General features: G+C 32.0%; 1 protein-coding gene across 40 annotated transcripts in view; it reads left to right on the top strand.

Annotated features, from left to right (window-relative positions):
• The window catches only part of LOC129803875 (serine/threonine-protein kinase mig-15), a 79,811-nt gene that overhangs the window by 12,830 nt on the left and 41,207 nt on the right, over window positions 1-25,774 (top strand). For all 40 annotated transcript variants that reach the window (XM_055850706.1, XM_055850704.1, XM_055850720.1 and 37 more), the window contains exons 2-4: window positions 7,569-7,634; window positions 20,023-20,467; window positions 24,429-24,671. In XM_055850706.1, the coding sequence (XP_055706681.1) occupies window positions 7,569-7,634; window positions 20,023-20,467; window positions 24,429-24,671 (754 nt within the window). The remainder of the gene's footprint in view (window positions 1-7,568; window positions 7,635-20,022; window positions 20,468-24,428; window positions 24,672-25,774) is intronic.

Below are 25,774 nucleotides of genomic sequence, written 5' to 3'. Positions count from 1 at the left end.
AGGTTATTTATTTTTTAGATTGTTATATTTCAGTTCTCTTGTTTGTTATTTTGAAATTGGAGTCACTTATTATCAATGGTTAATTCTTCAGTCACAATTGTTTAAATCACGTTTAAAATTAAGTCGCGTAGTGTTTGAAAAATGATCTACAATACAAAATTTTGAGACTTCTATTTTGATAAAAAAAAAAAAAAAGATTTGCATGAATAATGCAATAATGAAACGTTTTACTTATACTAATACACTTACTCATCATCATTTTTTTTCAACTGCTTATCCCTATTGGAGTTCGATCCCAAGGCGTTACAAGGCAAGATTCTGAATTTGATTCAGCCACCTTGTCCTAGGCCTGCCCCGAAGTCGAGGCTTCCTCACAATGGCTTGCATAGCTTTTCTGTGGAATCTTTTCATACCCTTACTTTAAAAGTAATATTCTTATTACAGTTTACAAGTTTTTGTTTGACAGCAATACTAAAATCTTTGTTTCGTCGTACATTAAGTATTTTGCAAGGATTTATATTTAAAACTTTTTAAATCTTGTCTATAGTGATGATAATAATAATAATAATAATGGTGGCGCAACGTTCCATAGAGGAACTAGGCTTTCCCACAAGGGGAGTTCGGGATATCCATTATTATTTTTTCTTATAAGGGATGAGGTTGTTAGTCGCATGCCCCGTGGAATCAAGTACAGTGAAGCTCACTGGATGCAATTCGAACCCCTTTAATGCTAGAAAAATTCCTGGTGACCTAAAGGGAATTCGAACCCGGGACATTTGCAACATAGAGCGAGTGCTGTACCACTTGACCCATTGAGTGCCCTTGTCTATAGTGCCCTCAGCTCAAAAAAAATGATTTTAGGTCACGTTTCCTCTGGAGGTTATAGTCAAATAAAATTATAAAATAAAATTAGGTAGTATATGTAGCAAAGCACAAAAGTAAAGCAAAGTAAGAAATTGTCAAATACCCCATCGTCACCAAATCAACCCTCGACAAGGCCTAATATGTTGCGGTTCGATCACTGAAAAAAATTTCCATATCCCTAAGAAAGAAGTATGATTTAAAATCTTAGCTAATATTGCCGATTTTGCAAAATATCTCAAAAATAACATTTTCCAATATGTTCTTTATCAAGATTGTAATATCTGTGATTTATGATTGAAATATAAATAACAAGAGAATTTGGCTTATGCTAATTTAATTCAGCCGATGGCAGCCAAAATCTCGATTGCCAAAATCCCGAATGGTCAAAACCCAAAACCCTGAAAGATCCAAAATTTGCCAACAGCAATCGTGGGTGTAGTTGTAACACTTTTAAAAATTTTGGATTTCGTTTTTATGAATTTTGACGTTCAGGTTTTTTCTTTTCGGTATTTTGAGTTTTGGGATATTGGCTCTTTCGGGATTTTGACCCATTCGGGATTTTGACTTTTTGGGATTTTGGCTTTAAAGGTGTTCGGATTGCATTAAGGGAGCTTCACTGCACTTCATTCCACGGGACATGGGACTGACAACCCCATCGCTGTATAAGGAAAAATAATAGAGGATGTCCCGAACTCCTCTTGCGGGAAGGTTTAAGTTCTATAGAATGTTGTGCCACCATTATTATTATTTTTATTAAGCGCAGGTAATAAGCGCGAGTAGTTATGACACATAAGAATTCAGGATTTTGGCGTTCGGAATTTTGACCAGGATCCTAATACAGGTCCGTTATTCGAATGATTTATACTAATAATGACAGATAAGATCATTATTAAGTGTTTTTTTTTAAAATAATTTGACGAGTGTTTGACATCTATCATATGAATAGCGCAGAGCTGTATATCAAAGGGCGGCCTGTATATGAACGGGCGTGGAAATACCAAGATTTTTCACAGCTCCTCATATCAAATTTACTTTCTTATAGATTTATATTTAAAAAATATATATTTAATTATCCGAGATTTCTAATTTAATTAAATATAAATTTATTATTTATATTTAATTATATTTAATTAAATATATATATTTAAAAAAGGCGTGGCTAATTTATTAAAGGGCCAGAAATTAGACTCCGGGGGCATTTATATTTTATGAACGTAACTCTAGGTTTTGGTTTGCCAAGTATCTCTTGTTTACACATTGAAGGGGGCGTAACCTTGAATTGTTCTTATGTGAAGATTAAACAAGAAGTTTAACTGTGTTATCACACTTGCACATTAAAATTTTAATATGATTCACATTAATTGTCGCTGGTGAGAGTCCAAATGCGTAATTTGTGTGTTTGAATCATTTTATATTCAAAATTTGATCTATTTGTTGATAAAAAGGTAGACTTGACCCGCAAAATTTGATATAAATTGATTTATAGCATTAATGCGAAAAATTAATGCGATTTTCTCTTTAATTTTTTAATGTGAAAAATATTTATGTTTTAGGTAAATTTAAACTTATTTTTGCAGGCCAAGTCCACTTCTTTATCAATAAATAGAAAAACCCCAAATATTAAGTGACTCAAAGACACAAATAACATATTTCAACGCTCACAAGCGACAATTAATGTGAATCACATTAAAATTTTAATGTGCAAGTGTGATAACGCCGTAATACTATTTACTTAAACAGAATCATTCTATTTTATGACATTTTTGCTTATCTATAGGAAAATGTTTTGTTTAACATTTCAACTCTGATCGAATTTAGAAGTCAAACGATGTTACACGAACTTATATGTACTTTATGTACATATATATGCAATATGTCGAGTTGAATGGTTAGCATAATCAACTGTAGCAATGTAAAATAAGTTAAAGGGGAAGAATTCTACAAGTCCTCACATATTGGGTGTCTAAAAATTTTGAAGAAAATTCTTTTCTGTTATGAAAATATACTATAATACATTTAGAGATGAGGTAGAAGGGTGATTATTTCTTTGTTTAGAAGGAGTCTCTCATCACTGTCAAATCTGTGTTTTCGACACAGAAGAGGGTTTGGTCCTGGGGAAAACATTAACAACGGAATGACACTTTTGGGATATTAATATGAAAAGGAAGCGCGACAATGTGAAAATGATAGAGTTAGACATGTTGAATAATTAATAAGTGGTTATATAGAAATCACTCTGGGGTTTCTATTTATTTGGTTATATTTATGCTGAAAGTGACACGCCCGAAAAAAGGAGGAAATTCTCTAGCATTCTTTATGAATTGTGCGGGGAGAGAATTATATATGCGGAATAAATTTCTCTATGCATATTTTTTTGGAGCTTTAAAGATTCATTTTATGTTTAAATTTATTCTACAACTTTAATATTTTCTCAATGAGTATTTAATGAAGCTTATGGACAATTTTGCAATGATGTCAGTGACATCGTGAACCGGTAAAATTCACATGAATTCGGTTTTTTTCCCTTCATTTGGATACTCTTTTGAACATTAAAGAGATAAAAGATTTTAGTACAATCAATTTTTTTGCACGGATATTTGGAGTTTTTTTTTTTGTTTGACTTAACCAAAACAAGTATAAAATGACTGCGATATAGTGAGAATTTTGACCTCAACAAAGGTTACGTTTTTGTGTTTTTTGGACATTTTTCTGGTCTGTATGTTCTTTAATTTGAATCTGAATAGCACGAAAGAAGATAGAAAGAAGGAAGAAAGAGATGAGGAATATACATGGAAAATAGCAGAGGAACTGTATAGCAGAAAGTTTTAAAGAGAAATAAGCGCATCACCCACGCAATTTATTATCAAATTGAGTCATTTTACAAACAAAATAGGGGAAAATAGGGTGATTTCAATTAGGAGCAATTTTCTGAGATTTTTTTTCTTATTAATTTATACTTACTATTATATTAATGGAACACTTTCATTCGTTCTTGCATACGAAAAATAAGTAAATCTAAAAATTACATTTTAGAGTTATTAATAACTTTTAGTTATGAGAAGCGTTAAAAGTAAATTTAAATATTTGTGTCTTTGACGTTTCTTTCAGATAAGAAAATTTTATAATGTAGTCCAAATCTGTATCTTTTTTTCTCAAACATTTTGCATACGCCTATCCTACACATTAGCACTCATATTCAATTTGAACTAAATTGATTTTTTTGTGGTGTTCAGAAGACGAAGAAGAAGTGTGCGAAAAAGTGCCTGAACTCTATTGAGAGAGCAGTATACATACAATCTTTCGATTTTTTTTCACCTCACAATATTACCGCATCCGGGGACCACTTTGTCTGTCCGTATGTTACCACTTCTATAGACTGAACGATTCGAGATAGATACATGTGATCTTCACCCGACCCCCCCCCCCTAGATATCGATGCACGGACTAGGATTTATAGGAAAACACCCTTGAATCATTCTCAACTGAATGAGGTTATGTTTGGGCTTGTTCGAAAGGTCTTGAAATTTCTGATGAAACTTGACCGGTTGCAACCGGTGCTGAACCGATAATGAATCGATTCATAATCGATAAGTGATTTTTATCAGAAAATCAGTTGTATTACTCCTAAGCTATTTTGGGCGATCTATTGAGTGACTCAATCTATTTAATAAATTGTTTGAAAATACTTTTGAGAGGTAGATCATCTAACTCACGAGTTCAGGCATTTTGCAAAGGCTGGAACGATTTAGCAACCCTTTATAGTCCTTATATACGTAAAATTTTGAAGTAAGATGAGATTAGATGTAGCATCAATTAACCTCTAGCCCAAAATAGAAAATTTTCTCTCTTGACATTATTGTCAAGTGTGCTAATCCGGGCGCTTCGCTATCTGGATCGTTTATGACTAATCCACTTAAAATAAGATTTTTATTTTTTATTCCGTAATATAGTCACTATAGTAACATAATATAACTATTCAAGTTTGAGAAAAAGCAAAAATAATATTTTTATCCATTAAATACAGTGGGTGTCAATAGTTTGTTGCCTAATGCATTTTTGAGAAATCAAGTGAAAAAAATTATAGAAAAAATTACTTTTACAAATTTTGCTTTTTGCAGATGAGTTCCCTGTAATCCGTAGATATTATTTATATTTTTAAAAAATAATAATTAATTTTATTTCATATCAAAAATAATTGTTTTCCAAAAGTTGGTCATTTTTGAAAAATCAAAAGTTTGTTGCCTCATTTAAAAAACTAATTTGAAATGCTCAAAACATGCAACCAACTTAATGTAAACCGGTTACATTTTGGGTTAATGTCATTTGAGTAAGTTTGTACATTTTTAAAGTTGTAAATGGTAAATATATGTATATAAAAGTGATTATAGAAAACAAGAAATAATCTGTTTTTTGATAATTTATAATTTAGGTTAAAAATGGCAAATTACAAAAAGTTAAAAGGTGGGAAATTGTCCAGAGATACTGCCGGAATGAATCTGCGTCGTTAATTGCCAAATTTAATAGAAAATTACGAAAGGTTAGACATAAAATATTCAAATATTATATTAATGAGGTACGAGTACATCTGAAAAACGCTACTGGCAGACCTAGGCTATCGATTCAGAGGGGTGATAACAGCATTGTAAGTATCTCTGATAGTGACCCAATGATGTCTGCTTCATAAATTAAAAGATAGTTGGTTACTGAAGGAACACAGGTCCCTACAGTTACAAAAACGAGCTCATATTGAAAGAAAATAGTAAGAATATTTGGGTGGCTCTCAATATTCCATTGGTTAGCTAGTTTAATCTGGATAAAATATTGTAGTTTTATTTGTTTAACATGTTTCAAGTAAATTTACAACTTTTTATTCAGATTGGTCTTGCTTACCAATGGAATATTGAGAGCCACCCAAATATTCTTACTATTTTCTTTCAATATGAGCTCGTTTTTGTAACTGTAGGGACCTGTGTTCCTTCAGTAACCAACTATCTTTTAATTTATGAAGCAGACATCATTGGGGCACTATCAGAGATACTTACAATGCTGTTATCACCCCTCTGGGTCGATAGCCTAGGTCTGCCAGTAGCGTTTTTCAGATGTACTCGTACCTCATTATTATAATATTTGATTATTTTATGTATAACCTTTAGTGATTTTCTATAAAATTTGGCAATTAACGACGCAGATTCATTCCGGCAGTATCTCTGGATGGTTTCCCATCTTTTAACTCCGTCTAACATGCCATTTTAACCTAATTTATGAATTATCAAAAAATAGATTATTTCTTGTTATTTATTATCACTTTTAAACACATGTATTTTTCATATACAACTTTAGAAATGTCCAAACGCACCATTGGCCTCTCAAATGACATAAACTCAAAATATGGTCGGTTTATTTTAAGTTAGTTGCATGTTTTTGACCCTTTTGAGTAACTTTTCAAATGAGGCAACAAACTTTTGATTTTTTAAAAATGGACAACTTTTGTAAAACAATAATTTTTTATATGAAATAAAATGCAATAATTTTTTCGAAATATATAAATAAGATCTACGGATAACAGGCTACTAATTTGCAAAAAGAAAAATTTTAAAAAGTAATTTTTTCTATCATTTTTTGCACCTGGTTTCCCTAACATACATGAGGCAACAAACTTTTGACACCCACTGTAAGTGAGTGTAATCGACTCATTTCAATCTTGTGCCAGTTGTTGGGTTCTTCACTAAAAATTTTCTAGCAGTGATATTTTCGCTAATGACAGCTGGTTGATTGAAAACATTTATTGTTTTTTCCTTGTGAAAAAAGTACTTTAAATCCAAAGGTTTAAATAAAAGTGAATTAGCGAAAAGGCGACCCAGTTAGTGCATGCTGACTTATTTCAGTATTATCATTATTTTATAAATTTTCTTTAATATTTTTGATATTTTTTTTATATTATGTGTCTGAATGAAACAGTGAATAATTCTATTTATTTAGAAGAAGTAAAAAATAATTTCATCAGTCCAAAAACAAGCGTTTAAGTAGCACTTTTCGAAAAACGATCCAGTTACCCCACCTTACTATTAGAAAATCTTCTATTTTGACACTTAATATTTAACTTTTCTTTAAAGGTTTCTTTATCTCAGAATTGGAGGGCACAAATCAACTTTTAAAGGCTGATTTAAACAATTAAAATCAAAAGATTTATCCGATTTATTTCAAATCTGTTTACCATATTTTTTATTAAATAAAAAGGAGAGATATTACAATCGAATCTATATAAAATTATCTTAGCATTTCCCCTGCGAGAATCAGCAAAGTCGCAAAAGTTGCTTTGAAGGCTTATTGAGATAGTGAATGGAAAGTGATTAAATTGGATCATATTTAAATGTTATTTATTTGCAATCTTCCACTTTATCTTTTTTTTGTCCATTGCGAATACCATGGAAGAGGATAAAAGTACTTGTTTATCCATATTATAATGTTGTGTGATGAGATTATGTATATTTTGCAATTTTTTATCAATTTGAGACAACAGAGAAGGAACTTTGAAAAGTATAACAAACTCAGCAATAACTTTCTTTTGCGCTACAAGATATGACAAAGTTTGGAGTTCTTTTTTTTTTAATTTCTGTATACACGTGGCTGTTATTAACAAACGACGAGGTGATAAGTCATTCAAATATTTACATTCTTTTTTTCTCTTTCCATTTTTTTTTTAGGATCCAGCCGGAATATTTGAATTGATTGAAGTCGTAGGAAATGGAACATACGGCCAAGTTTATAAGGTGAGTTTAATTCTTGTTTTTTTTTCCTTCTATTTGTTTCATTATATTAAAAATGATTCTTTTCATATTAAAAGCAACATTAATTTCCCTGTATGTAAATTGATATGAAAGTTTTTCCTATTTAATTTATGACTTGAGGTAAAAATTGAGTCATTATGAAAGATATTGCTCTGCATTTATTATTTATTTCTCAGAGAGTGAGAAAAGAAATAATAACATCAAATAAATAAACGAACTTGTTAACACAAGAAGAAAAAAAAAATGTGCAAAAGACTCACAAGTGTGTGAGTGAGAGAGAAAAATTTTTCACAATAAGCTATTTAGAACGTGTGATTGTGATTTTACATGCAAAATAATTAATAATTTATACATTCACTGTAAAAAAAAAATATAAGAGAAGTTGCATTTTAAAATATCTTTTCTTCTATTTCTTAAAATTTATTATATTTTTTCCATGCATTTTTATCTCTTTTTCGCAATTTGGGCAACAATAGAAATAGTTCCAAATTAGCACATTTATCTTTAGATGGGGTATATATTACTCATCCTTTACGTGGAATATTGGTGCTTATTGGAGACTGTAGTATTTAACATTCCACAAAAAGTAAGAAATGACGTTGAGGTAAAGAGATTAAAATCTTGGTAATTGTAAAATTTATTGACAATTTCCGGAAAGTTGTGGTTTTCGAATATATTACCGAGTTTCTACAATAACAAATAACAATTGCATCTTCCTCCAAACTAAAACTAATTTATTGTGCAATAAATATAATATCATGAAAATGAGAGAGACCATCAGAGATAGCTTCTGACCTCACATCAAAAACATATCACAAAAGGCCGTAATAGTGCAATTTTGTGACGTCAAGCGCCTTAGCACAATTATATAGATGGAAAAGGTCATTAGCATTTACAATCGACAGAGTTAAATGAGACACACAGAAAAATCTGGAGAAAATATGAGTGAGTCAATTTAGAGAAAGAGAGTGATGTTTGCTTGTTGGGGTCATCAAATGTATTCCCAAATGATTAAACATCATGTTTTGTTTTAATTGCATCAAAAAGTGACGATTGTCCATGGAATGGTTTGAGAAAGGAAAAAAAAGACCGGCTTTAATGTTAAAAATGCCGTTCTTTTTTATTACTTTCTTTGCGTTGATAAAAAATATTTCTTAATATTTAAATTACATTGCATTTTCATGAGTAAATTTTTGACATTAGATTTGATAATGAATTCAATGAACTGCGAATGAATCAATGAATATTCTTCAATAAATTAGAAAAGGTTATGGAGATTTAATCAGAAATTTGAACTTTATCTTTGCAGTTAATAAGTACGGGGAAGTTGGCACCTTTGAAAATAGGATTTTTCACCTATTTTTAAATAAAATTGAGCCTTATCATGATATGATTTAGCTGCACAAACAGATTAAAAAGCTGAATTATATCACGATAGGACTCAATTCCCCCTATCTCAAAATTTTATAATAATCAATTTAATAAAATGGAATTAAATACAATAACTGAATTGCAAATTTTCATAATTCATTATACTTTATTGAAAAAAAAAAAAAAACTTGCCGAGAATGTAATAAATAAACTGAAAAAATTTTAATGATATAGAGGAAAGCGGGGATTTTTGAGACACATCAACTTAATTTCTTATTGAAGTTTTCAAATTAAACTAAATTAAATTAAAAATATTAAAGTGATAAATTTATGTAACTGAATATTATTCAGGTTCAAGAAAACTTGTAAGAAAAAAATACGATCTATTAACAAAATAAGTCAGATTTATCAAAATATTCGGAATTCTGCATTTAGAAAGCCTTTAGAAAACTCACTTTTGAATGAATTGGAAATTTGGAAGCCAGAAGAATAGTTTCGAGAAAAACTTGCTAAGAGTTTTATTTGCCTATCAACAGAATTTAAAAATGTAATTTTATAGAGGCTCTCCTGTAGAGTCTTATTCCGGTAAAATGTAATTTCGATTTAAATTCATTACTCAAACTTCTCCTAAAACTTCGATCAATTACTGAAGTTGATAATTTTGGCATAGATATTGAAACAAATAAATTTAATTTAAACAGTACATTAAGGAAAAGGGAAGATTTTGAAGCTTCTGAATGGCTATAAATTAATAGCTAGTCCTCTATCTCATCATATCAGACTTAGATCCTCACCGTGGTGTCACATATAACGGCGTTATCACACTTGTATATTAAAATTTTAATGTGATTCACATTAATTGTCGCTTGTGAGCGTTCAAATATGTTATTTGTGTCTTTGAGTCACTTAATATTTAGGGTTTTTCTATTTATTGATAAAGAAGTGGACTTGGCCTGCCAAAATAAGTTTAAATTTACCTAAAGCATAAATATTTTTCACATTAAAAAATTAAAGAGAAAATCGCATTAATTTTTCGCATTAATGCTATAAATCAATTTATATCAAATTTTGCGGGCCAAGTCTACCTTTTTATCAACAAATAGATCAAATTTTAAATATAAAATTATTCAAATACACAAATTACACATTTGAACTCTCACCAGCGACAATTAATGTGAATCATATTAAAATTTTAATGTGCAAGTGTGATAAAACAGTAAGATTAATACTAAGAGTAAGAAAAAATGGAAAGAGAGGTGAATAGTATGCAAAATTTCAAATAGAAAATCACGTGTGTAAGAAAGAGTACACTTTAGTGGAGTAATACGATCAGTAAGATATTACTGTTCATATTAATTGTTTTCTGAATCGTATTACAGGCAATTCGAGCAATTTTCCATGCGTGCCAACTGTGATTCGGTCAGTTTTCGAGCGAAACGCGAAAGAGAGGCATGATAAAACACTTGCTATCTTTTTTTGCCATTCTTTGCCTTGCCCCATCTTTTCTTGAACTGTCCTACACTGAGAAAAAAAACAGGGGTGCGATTAACTTTTTTTCCTCATAAATTTAACACTTTTTAGGTGTAAAAATATATCAACATTTTTTAATGTTAATTTTACACTTTAATAAGGGTAAAATTAACATGGAAAAGGGTAACTTTAACCCTTAATACACCAATAAAGCATAATATTTACACTGATTTCGGATCAATACTGCAGGGTAAAATAAATATTTACGGAATGTTATTTTAACTTTTTCGAATTTCTCTCAGTGTATAAATTAAATGATTTTTGTCTTAGGTCAGGCAGAATAAATTTTAGATTGAATTACTCCTAAATAAGGATACTTTTTGAACAATTAATTATTTTTTTTATTAATATGACTATAATGGCCAATATTTTTTGAAAATTGTGTATAAATCTTTGAAGAGTTTTATTTTGTCAAATTTAATGCTCAGATTAATTTTCTAATAGCTTTCGTCACAAAATTTGGTTAAATGAATTGATTGAAAGCACTCTATTTCAACTGACAAATTCACTTCTTTCGCCTCTATCTCTTCTCACTCTTCGCAATATATAAAGTTTTACTCATGAAAAATGTACATAACAATCAACTCATTTCATATCACTTTGATATGTATATTTCTTTAAAAAAAAAAAGAATGTGTCAAACTGTGTATCTTTCTGTTTGCATTTACTTTTTGTGTGTGTGTTTGTTTGACCATTGAGTAAATATGAAAATATGAAGAGAGTGAGATTTCATTGATGGAAAATCACTGTAAAACTCTTTTTTGGTCAGTAAACTAAAAAATAAGTTAAAAAAGTTCTGCAGAATGTTCGAAGATCCTTATGTATTTTTTTGGAGTTCTATCTCAATTTGTAGAATAAATGTTTTTAATTTATTCTGTCTCAGCTTAATGAAAGAAAAATTATGCGAAAATTTTACATTTACGGTTATATCGATGGAGCATGAGATTTGATTTCGTCGGTGGAAATTGTGGAAATTATGTGAATTACAATGTCGCTACGGAGGTTGAAAATGCAATTTCAGCGTCATTGGATGCTTTCGATGATGAGGTTTTATTGGTGAATAAATGATGAGAGATATTGTATGTGAGTAATATTCAATGGAAGAACTCAAGAGTCACCAGAAGTTTGTACTGATAAGATTGTGATTCACAATAAATTATTCCAAATTATTAGTAAAGTTTATACCTTTTTGGATACTAAGCTTTCAAAAACTTGATGGCAGATGCTAAACTTTTGGAAGAACAGTCTTTTCCACTTAACAGCTAAAGTAATTACTGACATGTCTCTGTGGTTTTTAATTCAGAAAATTTGTTTTTAATATTTAATTTTGCCTAAAATGCAATGTTGATTAAAACCAACACCTTCCTTCAGGGATAATTAACTATTTTGTAAATGAAAGATTATTTTCTTTCTCCTCAATAGAGCTCTTGGTAGATGACTGCTGTAAAAAAGTGAAAGTATATATACATATATAAAGGAAAATTGTTTCAAATGAATCAGCACACACTCCCGTGGTGCATCCAAACGTGTTTGCCATTTTATTTAATACTCTTGCTGGCAGTTTAATCACAATATCACACAATTTTAATTTATTCATCGATATTGATTTTAATTAGAGGACTTGAAAATGCGGCAGAGAATAAATTCTCTTTTTCAATTGCAAATTAGAGAGTTGAGCTTTTCTTCTCTTGCTTCTTTCTTTCTTCCACTTTTTTTGTCGATGCCTCTTCTATTTCTTAAGTTTTCATTTCACCATGAAATTCCTCAATGGCTCATTTGATGTCAGTCATCAATGAGTGTGTGGATTTTTTTTACTGTAGCCATAATTTAATTTAGGAAATATATACCATCTTTTAATGTTGATTTACTTCCACACTCATGAAAGTCAATTTATTTTTATGCATTTCACTAATCTTTGTTCTTGTAGTTAAGAAAATATTCGTCATGTGATTTTTATAAGATTCTTGACTTTAGTGACTTTTATGAGTTAAAATTTAGGTATATTGAGCAGACGTGTGAGGTTCTTTATTTCCAATCCATTCTTTATCCCAAAATTCCGTTTAAAGATTTGAGAAAAGTAAATTTACACTTGCATATAGATATAAATCTATATTTTGAAATTTTTCAAATAAGTTTAGAGAATTGTCTGTATGTCAGTTTATGTCAGAGGCAGCCAAAATCACTCAAGACATTTCATAAAAGGGACAGATAATCCTAACCGGCTTATGTAGGTGAGATTCTTAACGTGAGCTAACTCGGAGTGCATGCAAATTCGATTTGGTGCTGAAGTAGGGAGACGCCATTCAGTTATCTTAAATCAAATTCGTGAAATTATACAAGTTTTGTATTTGAACCAAAATGTCAAGGATTTGGATGAACTGACAGAAAAGTGATATATGGGTGAAATGTAGACCAGAATGTTCTCTATAATTTTGCCGTAGAACTTGAACTCATCGATTACTCAGAAGCCAAGATAAGCGAGGTTTTTTGTTTCTTAACTCGTTTTTTCATCCAGAGTGCCCCAAGTAGTCATTTGTTGAACTTCAACTAAATCAAAGAATTGTTGTATTTTGCGGGACTTTCCATTTAAAACCCCTATTTTAAGTGTCTTGGTGGAGTAGAGGCAGTCAAATTGGCATCTGAGTGATTTCAAAGCGTTATTATGGGAAAAATCAATTTTTTCACACTTAAACGGCAAAATCGGAGTGATAGCGTAGTCTGAGTGGAAAATGATGTATGGACGAAATGTAGAGATAAATGTCCTCTACAATTATGTTGAAGTAATCATCAAAATCGGTTCAGCGACAGTCGAGATAATTGAGGTTATGTGATATTGAAATTGGTTTTTCGACTGTGGCGCCCCTGGTGTTGGTCCCACGAAGTTCAAATATTCTACAAAGTTGTAGCATTTGGTGAGATCTTTCGTTTAAGCCCTCATTCATCAAAATCGGTCAAATAGAACCGGAGATATGATTTTTTGAATTTCGTGAACTTTGACCCCTCATATCTCCGGTTCTATTGAAACCACAGCGCGCATACGCACCATTTTGGAAACGTCCTAGACTGGACTACAACATACTAAAATTTCATTAACTTGCACAATGCCGTTTTTGAGAAAAGTGACTTTGAATTTCGATGAATTTTGACGCTATCACAGCGCCACCTGTGGTGACTTTTTGAACTTCCATCTGAAAGTGCTCATCGAGACGAAACCAAAAAGGTAAAATTTATACTGCTATGTTAGTTAGAACCGGAGATAGAGGCCGGTCAATGTTCGAACTTTGACCCCTTATAGCTCGGGTCAGGGGTTTTAGATCGACTTAAGGTTTTTTTTGTTTGATAGGTATAATCAACGGCTACAACATACTAAAATTTCAGCCCGATGCACAATGGAATTTTTGAGTTATTTAACTTATAAGATTTAAAAATTTTCTTTTTAATAATAGCGCCCCTAGCGGTGGTTTTATGAACTTGCGATGTTAGAAGGAGAAGTGGCATTTCACGAGAGCTTTCCAAAAAGCCCTCACTTTTTAAGTTCTGACAATTATAACCGGAGTTATGGCCATTTTAAGAAATTTTTTTTGGACCCTTATAGCTCGGGTCAGGGGGGTCGGGGGACCTTAAGTTTGGTATTGATGGAAAGCCCTAAGGCCCAGCTATAACATACTAAAATTTGAGCCCGCTCGATGCCATAGGGGCTGAGCTATTGAGAAAACAAAAAAAGGGGGGTCTTCAAAATGGCGGAAGGAGGGGTGGGGAGTGGGGGGTCTATGCACCAAGTTGCAATTTTCACCCGATATATAACCTTTGCCGAAAACCGCAAGTCGATATCTTTTTTAGTTTAGGAGCTATTAAGCTCCAAAGAGCGGCCGGCCGGCCGGGAACGTAAAATAGCCACATATATATTCGTGATCAGGAAGTGCTGAAACACATTTTGGCCAAGTTTGAGGTCGATCGGACGACATGAAATTTTGTTAGGATTATAGTAGGTGAGATTGTTAAGAATCTCACCTAATAGTCTTAGTTCTTTCGTCTCCTCCGGGACTCTGGCTGGGTACCCATGCAAAAAGGTTTTTTTTGGACTATTTATATTCGATAAAAATCCGACTTTTGTGGATGATTACGAACTATAAGGATGTCCAAATCTAGGAGTTTGTTCTGCATGATCCCAATTAAGTCCTGTAGTGAAATTCTGTAACACTATGACAATGTCATATGACAAATTCAAATTTTTTTATTTGGTAAATGCGGATGAACTGATCGAAAATCAGATACATATCTGTTACTAAGAGCTTCATTGAGCTCCTAAAAATGTCTATTCGAAGCTCAGTGGGCTTTAATATGGTTCTAATTTCGAATTTACCACGAAAATTTGTCATATGACATTGTCATACTGTTACAGAATTCCCCTACTGAGTTAGGATATTTTTGGTCAAAAATCGTGTATTTTCGAATCTCTGCTTCGTTGCAGATGTTGTGACTTTTTTTTAATGTTTCTAGACTAGACCAGAATAAGGAAAAACTCTCGGGACCAATAAGTGTGTTAATTAAAAATTAAAAATTGCATAAATTTGAAAAATAAATTTTTCTTAAAATTTTCAAAAACATTGCTCAAACTTTCTGGGTACGCTATATAATAATGTTATAAGGAATCTGTTGGCAAGGAGCAATTTGGTGCCTTCTTGAGCACTTCCTGGACATCCCAGAAGATACTGGTCATTAATTCTTCTATTTTAGTTATCAATATCATAAGGAGTCCTTTGACATGGAAAAAAAATTCACAAAATCGATATTATTCACTTTGTGAAAATTGAAGTTTGTCTCCTTCTGGTTCTTTTGGGGACGAGAGTACCCGTGAATTTTCCAATTTCCCAGAGACGGAAAAAATTCTTTCTCTTCAAAAGTAGCATATTTGAACACTAGAAGTTACAATAAAATGAGTTTTACTGAAATTTGTTTGCTGGATATGTTGCGGTCCGGAAAGAGTTAAGAGCAATCAAATTAATTTTCAGACAAAAATTACTTATTGTTTTATAATCGGTTTACAACCGATGTGAACCGATTAATATATCATCCAGATTTATAACCGATTCAGGATAATCAATCCAGGATTGTCAAGAATTTCAAAACCTTTCCAACGAGCTCAAACATCATATACCATTCGTCTGAGAAATACCGCTCTCTAGAGCCTTTTTAACTTTTGACTTTGAGAAACCGTCACACTTTTCAGATCGGTAAAATTTCATGAAATCAAAATTCGCGTCCTTTTCTTTCTCAAAAGATTTGCATAAGTTTATCTTACTCTTTCGACTTCAAATTGGACTTGAACTAAATTTAATTTGTTGTGATAATCAAAAGAAGAATAAGAGGAGTGAGAAAGAGTTGGATAGATATGTGCAATATTTTTAGGAAAGAAAGGTACAGTAGAGTTCCTCAAATTTGAACACTTGAGGGGTATAGATGACATTTGTCACTCCTCAAATTTGAACAATATTTTCAAAAACGTAGCGGAATTCATGTAAAAGTCACTTTTCGTAAAATAAGGAAAATAACTTTAGAGAATTTTATCAATTGAATTTGTTGTTAAATAGGTTGAATTTGTTGAGGAAATTAATATAATACGACAATATTATTAAGGAAACACCAGAGAAAAATAGTTCTAATTCGGACTCCAATGTAAAATTTCTTTTACTTAATCTCATATTTAATATTTTGAATGCAACCGTGTCGTTCAAATTTGAGGAATTTGACTGTATGTGAATTTTGACTTTATAAAATTTTCCCAATCTAAAAGGTGTGTCGGAGCCATTAGAAATGATTCAACTGGATTTTCGTCTTAAACGCGAAAATAGGTTAAGAGAAGTGGTCTTCAGGGGGTGGAAAGTAGACATTTTGAGGGTGAAAAAATCAAGGGATTATACCGCTCTCTCTGTGGAATTTGAGATAACAGATCGAAAATATAAGAAATTGTTATGAATGGACAGTACGTGTATCACTGAGAGAAATCCTAAAAAGTTAAAATAACATTCCGGAAATGTTAATTTTACCCTGCAGTATTGATCCGAAATCGGTGTAAATATTACCCTTTTTAGGTGTATTAGGTGTTAAAGTTATCCTTTTTTCATGTTAATTTTACCCATTTTACCCTTAAAAAGGTGTAAAATTAACATTAAAAAATGTTGATATATTTTTACACCTAAAAAGTGTTAATGTTATGAGGAAAAAATGTTAATCACACCCTCTTTTTTTTCTCAGTGTATTACACGAAGTATTACACGTACAGTTTAGCTGAAATACAAATTATCTTCTATGAGATAAATATTTAGGGGAAATTGGGTCACGACCGATCATGGGATAGCACCGAACACTGATTTTTATTTCCAAACTATTTTATTACTACTAATTTATTACAAGTATGATAAAAGCTGAAATAAATAGTAATCTTAAATTGTTTTTGAACTATGAAATGATAAGTTACAAACTTTATTACAAATCTAAATGGGTGTGCGTGTGTTTTTTTTTCTAAGAAATATTCTATAATCTTTATTCGCATTCTTTTTGCGTTTGTACAGTACACAGATAATTCATTTCATGCAATCAGAGGCATTGTTCCCCTTTATTGATAAATGATTTGAGAAAATTGTTATCAGATAAATTTTTATAGAGGTGGTATGTTATAGAGGTAGAAAAAACAATAAAGGTAGTTCTTATTGAAGAAAAAAAAGCAGTCATAAAAGTGTCTAGTAAACACATTGAGATATATAATAATAGATCTCGTTGTGGTGTATTATTCGCTTTAAAAAGAAGAAGAAATAAAAATAAAAAAAAGATCTTCAACCGCATTTCTCAATAAAATGTTACGCGGTGTGAAAGGAGAGGCAAATAAATCACGCAGTTTAGAGATGTAAGCATATAGAATTTTGTCGTGTTTTTCCTCAATTTGGGACGCCACGAAAATGAACTGAAAAGGGAAAGGGGCGAACGGAGATTGTGATGGAGAAAATATTGGAGAAAATTGGAAATGGGTGGTTGAAAGAAGTAAATTATGACTGCCACTGCTTTGGTTTTTGTGGTTGAAACTCCGGATATTGTTGGTTTTGTATTTCCTTGTAATGTTGTGATGTTGAGGTATATTATTGCTCTAAGTCTAACATAGGGGACAATATTAATATACATATAGTACCTTGATTTTTTTCTATATTGAAATAATCACTTTCCACCCCGCGAGGACCTAATTTTTGACATACTTATGCAAATCTGACAAGTTCCGAATCGTTATGCCCTAGACGCCTAGACACATTTACGACTTAAGCCGAGATATGACTTAGTTAGTGGAAAACTATGGAAATGTAGTTTAACCATTATTTCTAATATAATTACGCTAAGCCGTCTCTCGGCTAATCCTCAGGTCTGTCAACGCCCTTGTACTGTATCGAGAAGGTAAACGGTTAGAAAAAAGCTACTTATAGGGTCATTAGCTGTCGTAAATTATTTTGCTTATTGCTTTATGCGAGAAAGCTTCCCTAAAATTATTAAGTCTAGATAGGGTGTGTGCCAAATCTCGGCATAGTTGCATATAAGCACCGAAGTCCTAAGTTAGAAATGCAATAATTTTAATTCATATTGATATTTTTTTGTTACTTCCTTTTCGGGAAGGTTGTGTGGAACCTTGAAAACTAGTTTACTATCTTTGTTTTCTTTAAATCACTTCCTAAAATATTGAAAAATTAATAATACTAAGGACATTGCTTTGGGTAGTATTCCGGCCACTTTGAGTGAAATACCGGCCACCTTTTTTCTGACCACCTTTTGTGATGCAACGGATAGAAAATTTCAAAACGTCAAACGGAACGAGTTTAATATTTAGTTTAATACGTTTCACGACGCTGTTCTAAAAGTCGGCAGATATGTCGTCAGATTTTATGAATCATATCCTGCGATTAACGGCCGAAACGACATCTGAAAATCTGTTGAGACTTTCAATAGGCTGTCTGCACATATATTTCGCCCCAAAATTACTTGGAAAATACTTTATTTCGATTTAAATTGATTTATTTATAAGATAAATCTTTCTACATGGGTAGAATAAGTGTGTGTGTTGTCCTGGATTGATTTTCTGTGGGGCGCTATCCGGGAAGTTGAAATGACTGCGCCCAAGAGTTTCTGGAAGTATCCGAAAGACCCTCTCTGGAAGTTGCTTCCACCTTCTTTTCCAGACTTGATGACTTTCTGGAAGTATACATAAAACAGTTCAAAATGAGTTATACATAAAAGAAATGTCAAAAATTTACTCCATGTATTTTTCATACGCAAAAATGAGGCAGGAAAAACACAACACAATTAAAGTGGCTTTACAAAACACATCAGTAAGCTTATGGTAACATATTTCTCTAGATTGTTTTAAAGAAAAATGAAAACTTACCCTGAAAATTGGTGAAAATTCAAGAGGAACACCAAGAAGACTTTTCAGCTTGAAACGTCAAAGCAACTGACGCGCAGAAGCGCCTCTCGCGGTTTTCACTCGCACTTTACTTTTCTGTCAACAGTTCATCGAGAAACCCGTGAAAGTACGACAAAATTAAATCGTAAAATCGGTGTAATGCCGATAAAATTTTCGATGTGGATCGATGAGTTGATGGGAACCTATCGGTTGATAAATAAAATGGTTATCAGCCGATATTGAGATCTCGGCCAAAATCCCGAAGCCAAAAACCCGAATAGATCGAACTCCCGAATAGCTAATATCCTGAAAGAGGCAAAATTCCGAAAAGCTAAAATCCCGAAAAGCAAAAATCTCGAATTGGTCGAAATCCCGCATGAGCCAAAATCCCGAGAAGCCAACGGACTTTCGGAATTTTGACCCTTTCGAGATATTGGCTATTCGGGAGTAAGTTAAATTCAAGATTTCGGTTTTCGGGATTTTGACCCATTCGAGATTTTGGCTTTTCGTGGTTTTGGCTTGTGGGATTTTGGCTGGCACCGGATATTTAACCTCAAGCGCGAAACAAATTCTATAGTATTTTTCCCGTGTTTTTTTTAGACAAAGTTTTAGGTGAATTTAATCGGTATAAATCGGTTAAAATCGTTTTTAAACCGGTAAATAATAAAACCAATTATATAACAGAAAGGTAATGGGTATGTTCGAAACGTATGCATCATTTCATAATTAGTGGGACTGCGAATGAATTTTATTAATGTGCAAGTACTTTCAGTGTAAACTACAAATGCGAGCATTTAGCAAAAGCTGAGATGCTTTACCATCCCTTACTCTAGCTAGGAAGATTTTCCTCCAAATAGATTTGTGTTTGGCATATCCTTCCAGCTTGATAACAAAATAAAATAGGAATTTCAGTGAAAATATTGAAGAGAAATGTAGAACAGGGATGTTGCTTGGAAAAGAATTTCTTTAATGTTGTTTTGATGACGTCTCAATTTTTCCTTCAATGTCTCTTACTTTTTTTTAATGCAGGGTCGTCACACAAAGACTGGCCAATTGGCCGCAATTAAAGTGATGGATGTGACTGAAGAAGAAGAGCAAGAGATAAAATTAGAGATAAATGTACTGAAAAAGTACTCAAATCATCGCAATATTGCCACATATTATGGGGCCTTCATAAAGAAATCACCAGCTGGGAAGGATGATCAGCTGTGGCTCGTGATGGAGTACTGTGGTGCAGGATCTGTTACGGATCTTGTAAAATCGACAAAAGGTCAGAGTCTGAAGGAGGAATGGATAGCGTATATTTGTCGTGAGATTTTGCGTGGTTTGAGCTACCTGCACACAAATAAAGTGATACATAGGGATATCAAGGGACAAAATGTCCTTCTCACCGACAATGCCGAAGTTAAATTGGTGGACTTTGGTGTTTCTGCCCAATTGGATCGGACGATAGGACGTCGAAATACATTTATCGGTGAGTAAATTCTTCTCTCATTCTTTCTATATCTCTCTCTCTCTCTCTCTCAATATTAAACTAAGATTTAGGTGAAAATTGATTTTTACGCACATTCGACCAAATATCAAGGTGGCAGGCAAGTGATTTATTGGTGTATCCATCTGCAAACTTCTCTTAATTGATTTACCGTCATTAAGTTCCCTATTGTACAGACGAATATTTTGATATATTTATGTGTTCCTCAAGGACTATTCTTGAGGGTATTATGTAAGCTTGAAGTACAAATGATGAATATTTAATTTTTAATGAATCTTTGCAAATTAAACCTTACCTACGCCTTACATTATAATTAAACTCTAACTTGCACTTGATTTTTCGAACTTGAATTAAATACTTTCGAAAAAAAGTTTTGATAAGCGGACAAAAGGATTTTGTTAAAATTTTGTCAAAAGGATGTAGTTTAGCAATTTGACAAAACTTTTTTTGACAAAGCTAGGGTAAGTGGTACTAAATTTCGGCTTAGTTGCATGCAAGAGCCAAAGTTTTAATTTTTGAAGATAAAATTAATATAGTTAGGATTATCCGATTTGAATCAAATATGCGCCATTTTGTTTGTTAACTTTTGTCCATTTTGAATGTAATTTCATAATTCGATGATTGAAAGAACACTTCGCCCTTACTGGTAAAAAACTTGACTAGCTCATTTTCACAAGGCTTTCTTGAGAACAGTTTTGTACCACCAAGAAAATTTTGCAAGTACTTAAAAAGGTTATGATCGCTTATCTGGACTATAGAGCGAGTGCAATAGAACCTCCCATCAAAGGTTTCGAAGCTTCTGGAGCAACATTAAAGATGTGTGCAGCTTGGCATTTTCTTCATGGAATACAATATCCTTCCTATTGACCAATTCTGGGCGCTTCTGGTCGGTCGCCTGTTTCAATTTGGTCAGTTATTGGCAATAGAGTTCCGAATTAAAAGTTTGATCATTGAACAGCAGTTCATAGTGGATGATTCCCTTCCAATCCCACCAAATACACATCAAAGACTTTTTGGCCAAAATCCGGGCTTGACAATTATTTGGACAGTCGATTTCGTAGTTACATTTCAGAAAAGAATCGCAGATATTTTTTCGGTCCAAAAACTTCTTTTTTAACTTTTCGTGTGGCACCCTCTACACCTGGATTTTTCGGGAGACGCAAATGGTTTCAAGCTGTTTCCTGGCTAGTCTTCAGTTCTTGATCAATGAAATAAGTGTTACTGTGTCAGTCCGACTTATCGATTTCCATGATTTTATCGACATTTTCGATAATTGGCCTACCTATCAGACCGTGGTTCATCTTTGTCGATCATTTTCCCAGAACGGAAGCCTTTGAACCATTCATTTGCTGTTGCATCAGATACTATATTGGGTCCTTAATGGTGTCTACACATTGTTAGCAGTTTTCATTAAAAATTGCTCTTTTGAAGGAAATCGTCCGCACTGTTGCAGGTATATACGTCAAAATTTTGTCAAAAATGCGATTTTTTACGAAAATTGCTCCCAATGTGTAGAGGCCTTAAGAGAATAATTATTTTGATCGCCTGCTTCGTCTTTTTACTTTTGTCGTAATAGTACTAAAGAATATATCAATTTTATCTCTTGTTTTGCCTTCATCTTGGACAGGTGTAAAATTACAAAAGGCTTCATCAAACACAAAACTGTATACTGTTTTGAAGAGTGTTGTCGCCTTTGCAAACACCGTTTAGTATGTTCCGATACGATTTATATATCGTGAGATATTGTTCACTAAAGTAATCTTGCGAAAAAGGTTCAAGACTTTTTACTGGACCTAAAATTTTTAATATAAATTGTTTTTTTTTTGTTAGGGTAATTGTACCAAATTTCGAACACTTTTTTATTCCTCAAACTTTTATGAATTTTTAGTTTTTGCACTGTCTAGAGATTATACAATGCAAAAAATAACAAAAAATGTCGCTTCGAGGAACGAGATGATGTGGAAAAGATTTTAGAAGAATTCCGGAAGGGCAAGGAACTATTAGAATGAAGGTGGTCGAAATATGCCACCAAAGCTATGTTTACATTTTTATTCATTTTAAAAGGTAATAAGAATGATTTCAGAGAAAATAAAGGCAATAAACTGTCTACAAGATTCCAAGCAATACTCCTTAAACCAAAAAATAAATTTGTATTAAAAATATTACATTTCAAACTTTTGACTTTGGCGCTTGCATGCAACTATGCTGAAATTTTACACACTTAGCCTACGTTTTTTAAGGAGTGTTGCTTACACGGAAAAAACGCGGGTGCGATTAACTTTTTTTTCGTCATAACTTTAACACTTTTTATGTGTAAAAATATATCAACATTTTTTAATGTTAATTTTACCCTTTTTGGAGGGTAAAATTAACATTAAAAAGGTTAACTTTAACCCCTAATACACCTAAAAAGGGTAATATTTACATCGATTTCGGATCAATACTGCAGGGTAAAATAAATATTTCCGGAATGTTATTTTAACTTCGGATTTCTCTTAGTGTAGTACATTGTAGATAGTTTACCGTCTTTGTTTTCTCTAAAATGATTCTTCCTAATACATTTAAAAATTAATAAATATCGTGGGTTGCGTCAGCAACTGTGCTAACTGCATCTGCTTTGTGTCTGCATACGTTGCAAACGCCGCACAGCAATGTGTTACTTACAACGAATGCTGACACAAAGCAAATGCAGTTAGCACAGTTGCTGAGGCAACCGACGATATACACTGAGTGAGAGAAATCCGAAAAAGTTAAAATAACATTCCGGAAATGTTAATTTTATCCTGCAGTATTGATCCTAAATCGGCGTAAATATTACTCTTCTTAGGAGTATTGGGGGTTAAAGTTACCCTTTTTCATGTTAATTTAACCCTTAAAAAGGTGTAAAATTAACATTAAAATATGTTGATATATTTTTACATCTAAAAAGTGTTAGTTATGAGGAAAAAAGGTTAATCGCACCCTCTTTTTTTCTCAGTGTATAGACATAACTTTGGGTAATATTTCTGCCATTTTGATTCTCATAGTTTGTTTCTTGCCCTTCCGGAGTTCTTTTAAAGTCTTTTTTACATCATCTCGTTCGTCGAAGCGACATTTTTTTTGTTCTTTTTGCGTCGTAATATATCTAAAGTATGCAAAATCTTAAAATTTATAGAAATTTGTGGAACAAAACAAGTGGCCGAAATTGCAAGCTGGCCGAAATTTGATACAATTCTCCTAAATTTCCGAATTTAGAAAAACAGTAAAAACAAAACTTTAAATTACTATAAAAAAAAAACAAAACGTGACTGAATCGAATGATTCAGTTACGTCATTTGAATAATGTTTTAATGATTCAAAAAAATGATATTTTTTTCTACTATTGAAAATACATTTCTTATATCTCACGTTTATAATAAAAGTTCGACAAAATATTTTCCTCTGATGCTTTTATTGCAACTCTACGATATTTTGATTAAATTTAGAAACTTGTTGAAGTTTTTTTGTAACTAAATTAGCACAATAACTTTTGTGTTTGAATAATCAAGTTTAAATGAGTCTTTTTTATGCAAAGTGTGACCAAAAACTCATAAAATATTGCATGAATATAACCTTTTGCAAAGTACTTCCATATCATACACCATAGAGTATTTTCCGGATTAAAAAGATCAAATTTATATTGGGATTATTGGAGAATGTGTCCTGGTGCTTGAAAACCACAGGAAAAGTGTTTGTGAGTTTTGAAATTCACACATATCTTCTCAAATTCCGTCTAATCCCTCTTGGCTTAAAGTATATCATTACAGGACACCAAAAAGCACTTTTTTGCCACTCTAAAATGAACTATTTATTTTTTTTAGACAGATTTGAGAGAGGTTTCGTAAATCAATAAAATATTTTTCTTGTTGTTTTTTTTTGAAATGGTGAATTTTGTGCAATTTGTGGGATGGGATAATTATTATAGGTACACCATATTGGATGGCACCTGAAGTGATTGCTTGCGATGAGAATCCGGATGCAACGTATGACAATCGAAGTGATTTGTGGTCATTGGGCATAACAGCACTCGAGATGGCAGAATCGCAGCCACCGTTGTGTGATTTGCATCCAATGCGAGCACTTTTTCTCATTCCACGAAATTCACCGCCACGTTTAAAGTCCAGGAAGTGGTCAAAGAAATTTCAGGGATTCATCGATACAGTTCTTGGTAAGTTTAAATTAATTTTTAGAAAATATATATTTCAGTGACAATTTCTTCATTTAAAAATTGGTCAATTGGCTGTAATTGAGTGCAGATTGATGGCCTTTTTTTGTAAGACCTTGACTTCTAGTCTTTCAATGCACTCTCCTTATTTCACATGATTTTCTTCTTTTTTTTTCAAAATTAAATTAATCCAATTAACAGAAAGCGATGATTCATCTGACTGACTATTTTCACTGGAAATGTCTCTTTGACAACAACAACAAGAAAAAAAGAGAAAAAAGGAGTGCATGTGAATAGATTGATATCTCAATTCCATTTTAAAATACTCCTCCAATAGACTGTGCGTTTTTTTTTCTATAAATTATTTTATATAGAAAATTCATTTTACGCTAATTTGTACTTCTTGTCTTTGTCGTTTTGTTGTTTTTTTTTTTCATCGTAACTAATTAGCATGAACAATGGAATTTGAGAGACAAGAAAATATATATAAAGTAATTAGCGTGGAGAATTAAAGAATACCAATGAACAAGAAGTATTTAAGTAGTTTTCCATGCAATATTATTTTGTCGGTTGAATTAGAAAATACTTTTGTAATGCAAAAATTCAATGTTGTATTTAATTTATTATCAGATGATGTTGCAAAATTTTTGGCAATTATCCAAACAAGGAGGAATGAAATGATGAGGAAAATTATTCCAAATTTAATTTTATTATGGCTTCCTGCTGTAAACATGATGATTTGAACTGTTCTTAAAATTAAATGTGATATATAGGGGATTTCGGAATTATTTAGAATATAGACATTTCCATCTGAAATTGAACAGATAAACCCAAAAAATCGAAATTAGGTCGTGTTTATTGAAATTACTTGTAAAATTAACTTGGATTTGTTGAAATTGGACTTAACTTACTTCAATTTAATTTTTTTCAACATTATTTTCCAAAATGCAAAAATATCATTCTTAATTATTTATGGAAGAGATTGACACATTTTTTAGCCTGATAACTGGATATTAAGTGTTTTTAAAACTAATTTTTTTTTCTGACATAAAATGACGGGTTTTCTGACATCATTGATGTAATGAAAAATGCTAAAACCTTTTAAA

Source organism: Phlebotomus papatasi, chromosome 2 (assembly GCF_024763615.1).
Source record: "Phlebotomus papatasi isolate M1 chromosome 2, Ppap_2.1, whole genome shotgun sequence".
NCBI lineage: Eukaryota > Metazoa > Arthropoda > Insecta > Diptera > Psychodidae > Phlebotomus > Phlebotomus papatasi.
This window is presented reverse-complemented; position numbering and strand designations above follow the sequence as displayed.